Raw genomic sequence first — 2,866 nt, forward strand, 5'->3', positions numbered from 1 at the left:
ATTTGGCAGAGAGTGACTTGGCATATACCCGGGCCATCATGGGCAGTGGCAAAGAAGATTACACTGGCAAAGATGTACTGATTCTGGGAGGTGGAGACGGGGGCATATTATGTGAAATAGTCAAACTGAAACCAAAGATGGTCACTATGGTAGAGATATCCTTTGTTGTATAAGAGAATGAATGAGTTCAGTGGGCTGCTTTTCCTTCCTTCCTTTAGTGTCTTGAGACTCAAGTTACCACACACTCTAGGCAAATGTGTTATATAGACTACCTTGAACAGACATTTCTATTTAGTGCCGGTAGATTTTTATGTGGCCACCAACAAGAGGCAGAGATAATGTAGTTGAGTATTAAAGAGGAAGTGATTTTGCTGCCGTGTCTACTACTCAGCAGTTTCCTTAATGGCTTTCTGAAGCCATCTCATGAGAAGAAAAGAAAATTCAGTTCCTTCTGAATGTCCTTGGTGTGAAAATAAAATCACTGTCTTATTTTTTAACTTGCGACACCCAGATTAGTATTATAAAACCTTTATGTTTGTCTTAACCTTTTTATTTATTTTTTAATTTTAAATTGGTAGGATTGTCTTCTTGGCCTTCTCTGCTTCATTTTTTTTTTTTTTTTTTTCTTGAGATGGAGTCCCGCTCTGTCACCTGGGCTAGAGTGCAGTGGTGTCATCATGGCTCACAGCAATCTCAAACTCCTGAGCTCAAGTGATCCTCCTGCCTGCCTCAGCCTTCCGAGTAGCTGGGATTACAGGCGCATGCCACCATGCCCAGCTAATTTTTTCTATTTTCAGTAGAGACAGGTCTTGCTCAGACTGGTCCTAAATTCCTAAGCTCAAGCGATCCTCCCACCTCGGCCTCTCAGAGTGCTAGGATTACAGGCGTGAGCCACTGCGCCCAGCCTTAACCTTTTGTTTGAAGTACTACTGTTTCAGAATTCTCTGATACACTCAAATTCTCCTTAACCTGTTTCGGACATTGACCAAATGGTGATTGATGGATGTAAGAAATACATGCGAAAAACGTGCGGTGATGTCTTAGACAATCTTAAAGGAGACTGCTATCAGGTAATTATGTTTTCTGGATAATGTATTTTTAAGTGCGCTGATAATATAATTTAAGTTTTGATCAGAATTTTGCCTTCCTGAAACAGCTTTTATTATTATGATTGGTTAAGAAGATAAACAGGTTGTCTCTGTATATGAATCATGTGTATATTTGTATTTAGGGTGGATGTGTACAGATGATAAAGAAACCACCAACTCTTTATGTAGAGCTTAAGAAAATCAAGAAAAAAATCAAACAACCCCATCAATAAATGGGCAAAGGATATGAACAGAAACTTTTTAAAAGAAGACAGAATAATGGCCAGTAAACGTATGAAAAAATGCTCAACATCACTAATCATTAGGGAAATGCAGATCAAAATCACAATGAGATATCACCTAACTCCAGTGAGAATGGCCTTTATCAAAAAGTCCCAAAACAACAAATACTGGCACGGATGTAGAGAGATTGGAAGACTTTTACACTGTTGGTGGGACTGCAAATTAGTACCACCCCTATGGAAAGTAATTTGGAGATACCTCAAAGAGCTAAAAATAGAAATACCATTTGATCTAGCAATCCCACTGCTAGGCATCTACCCAAAAGAACAGAAGACATTCTATAAAAAAGACATCTGCACTCGAATGTTTATAGCAGCACAATTTACAATTGCAATGATGTGGAAACAACCCAAGTGCCCATCAATACATGAGTGGATTATTAAAATGTGGTATATGTATACCATGGAGTACTATTCAGCTTTAAGAAACAATGGTGATATAGCACCTCTTATGTTATCCTAGAGAGAGATTGAGCTCATCCTTCGAAGTAAGGTATCACAAGGATGGAAAAACAAGCACCACATGTATTGACCATCAAATTGGTACTAAGTGATCAACACTAAGGTGCTCACATGGTAGTAATACTCACTGGGTGCCGGTCAGGTGGGAGGGTAAAGTCACAACTAATGGAAGCGGGGCGCACTGTATGGGGGAAGGACACACTTCTAGCCCTGGCTTGGGTGAGGCAAAGGCATTATATGTAATCGAAATGTTTGTTCCCCCATAATATCCTGAATTAAAAAAAAAACATATAAAACCGAAGTAGACATTAATCAAGGGTAGAGCAACAGAAAGTCTGGAGGACTTGGAGGGAGATGGATGAGGAGATGAATAATCACGGCAGATGATAAGAATTAGAAACTTCTTGGTGCTGTCTGCTTGCTTTATCCTTCACTGACTTCAGTGTCATATGTTAAATAATAAACTCGGTACTCTTAGAAAAAAATAGAAACCACCAACTCTAGATTATCTGAATTGAGTGATGTGAGTTCTTATATAAAAGATGTCATATACCTTTTTATAACCTGGTAACCACCACGTCCCTTTTGTCTCTCTCCTGCATAATCTCTTTGAGCCTGGGTCTTTCGGAGGGAATTAAGGTATTTAATTGGTATGCGTGTATGGTTAAAATGTTTGAGGTAGGAACAATTGCTTCTTGCTAATAAGCAATTAGTTTCTGTCCTAAATTCTACTGTAGGTGAAAGGTGACCCATCATTACAGTTTGTAGAATACGTTTTGTGTTGTATTTTGAGAATGTGCATGTCCAGTGTCCATATCTACAGTGCTTGTTAGAGCAAGACATCGAAGCAAATACATATTGTAGTAGAATCTTAAATGTGTATCTCCAGATTTATAAACAATTTAGATGAATGATTTAGTTTGTTAATATGTAAATTAACCCCTGAATCTTCCCTAATGTGTGTACATCGAAATTTGGTTGCATGGTACATGTGTGTTTTGTTTTTTTTTTTAA

The 2,866-nt window shown here is 38.2% G+C and overlaps 1 protein-coding gene across 1 annotated transcript in view; it reads left to right on the forward strand.

The window, feature by feature from the left end:
• Positions 1 to 2,866, forward strand: part of SMS (spermine synthase) — a 54,058-nt gene that overhangs the window by 34,191 nt on the left and 17,001 nt on the right. Inside the window, exons 7-8 of the mRNA XM_012656343.1 lie at positions 91 to 155; positions 981 to 1,070. Of these exons, the coding sequence (XP_012511797.1) occupies positions 91 to 155; positions 981 to 1,070 (155 nt within the window). The remainder of the gene's footprint in view (positions 1 to 90; positions 156 to 980; positions 1,071 to 2,866) is intronic.

Source organism: Propithecus coquereli, unplaced genomic scaffold (genome assembly GCF_000956105.1).
Source record: "Propithecus coquereli isolate 6110/MARCELLA unplaced genomic scaffold, Pcoq_1.0 Scaffold50, whole genome shotgun sequence".
NCBI lineage: Eukaryota > Metazoa > Chordata > Mammalia > Primates > Indriidae > Propithecus > Propithecus coquereli.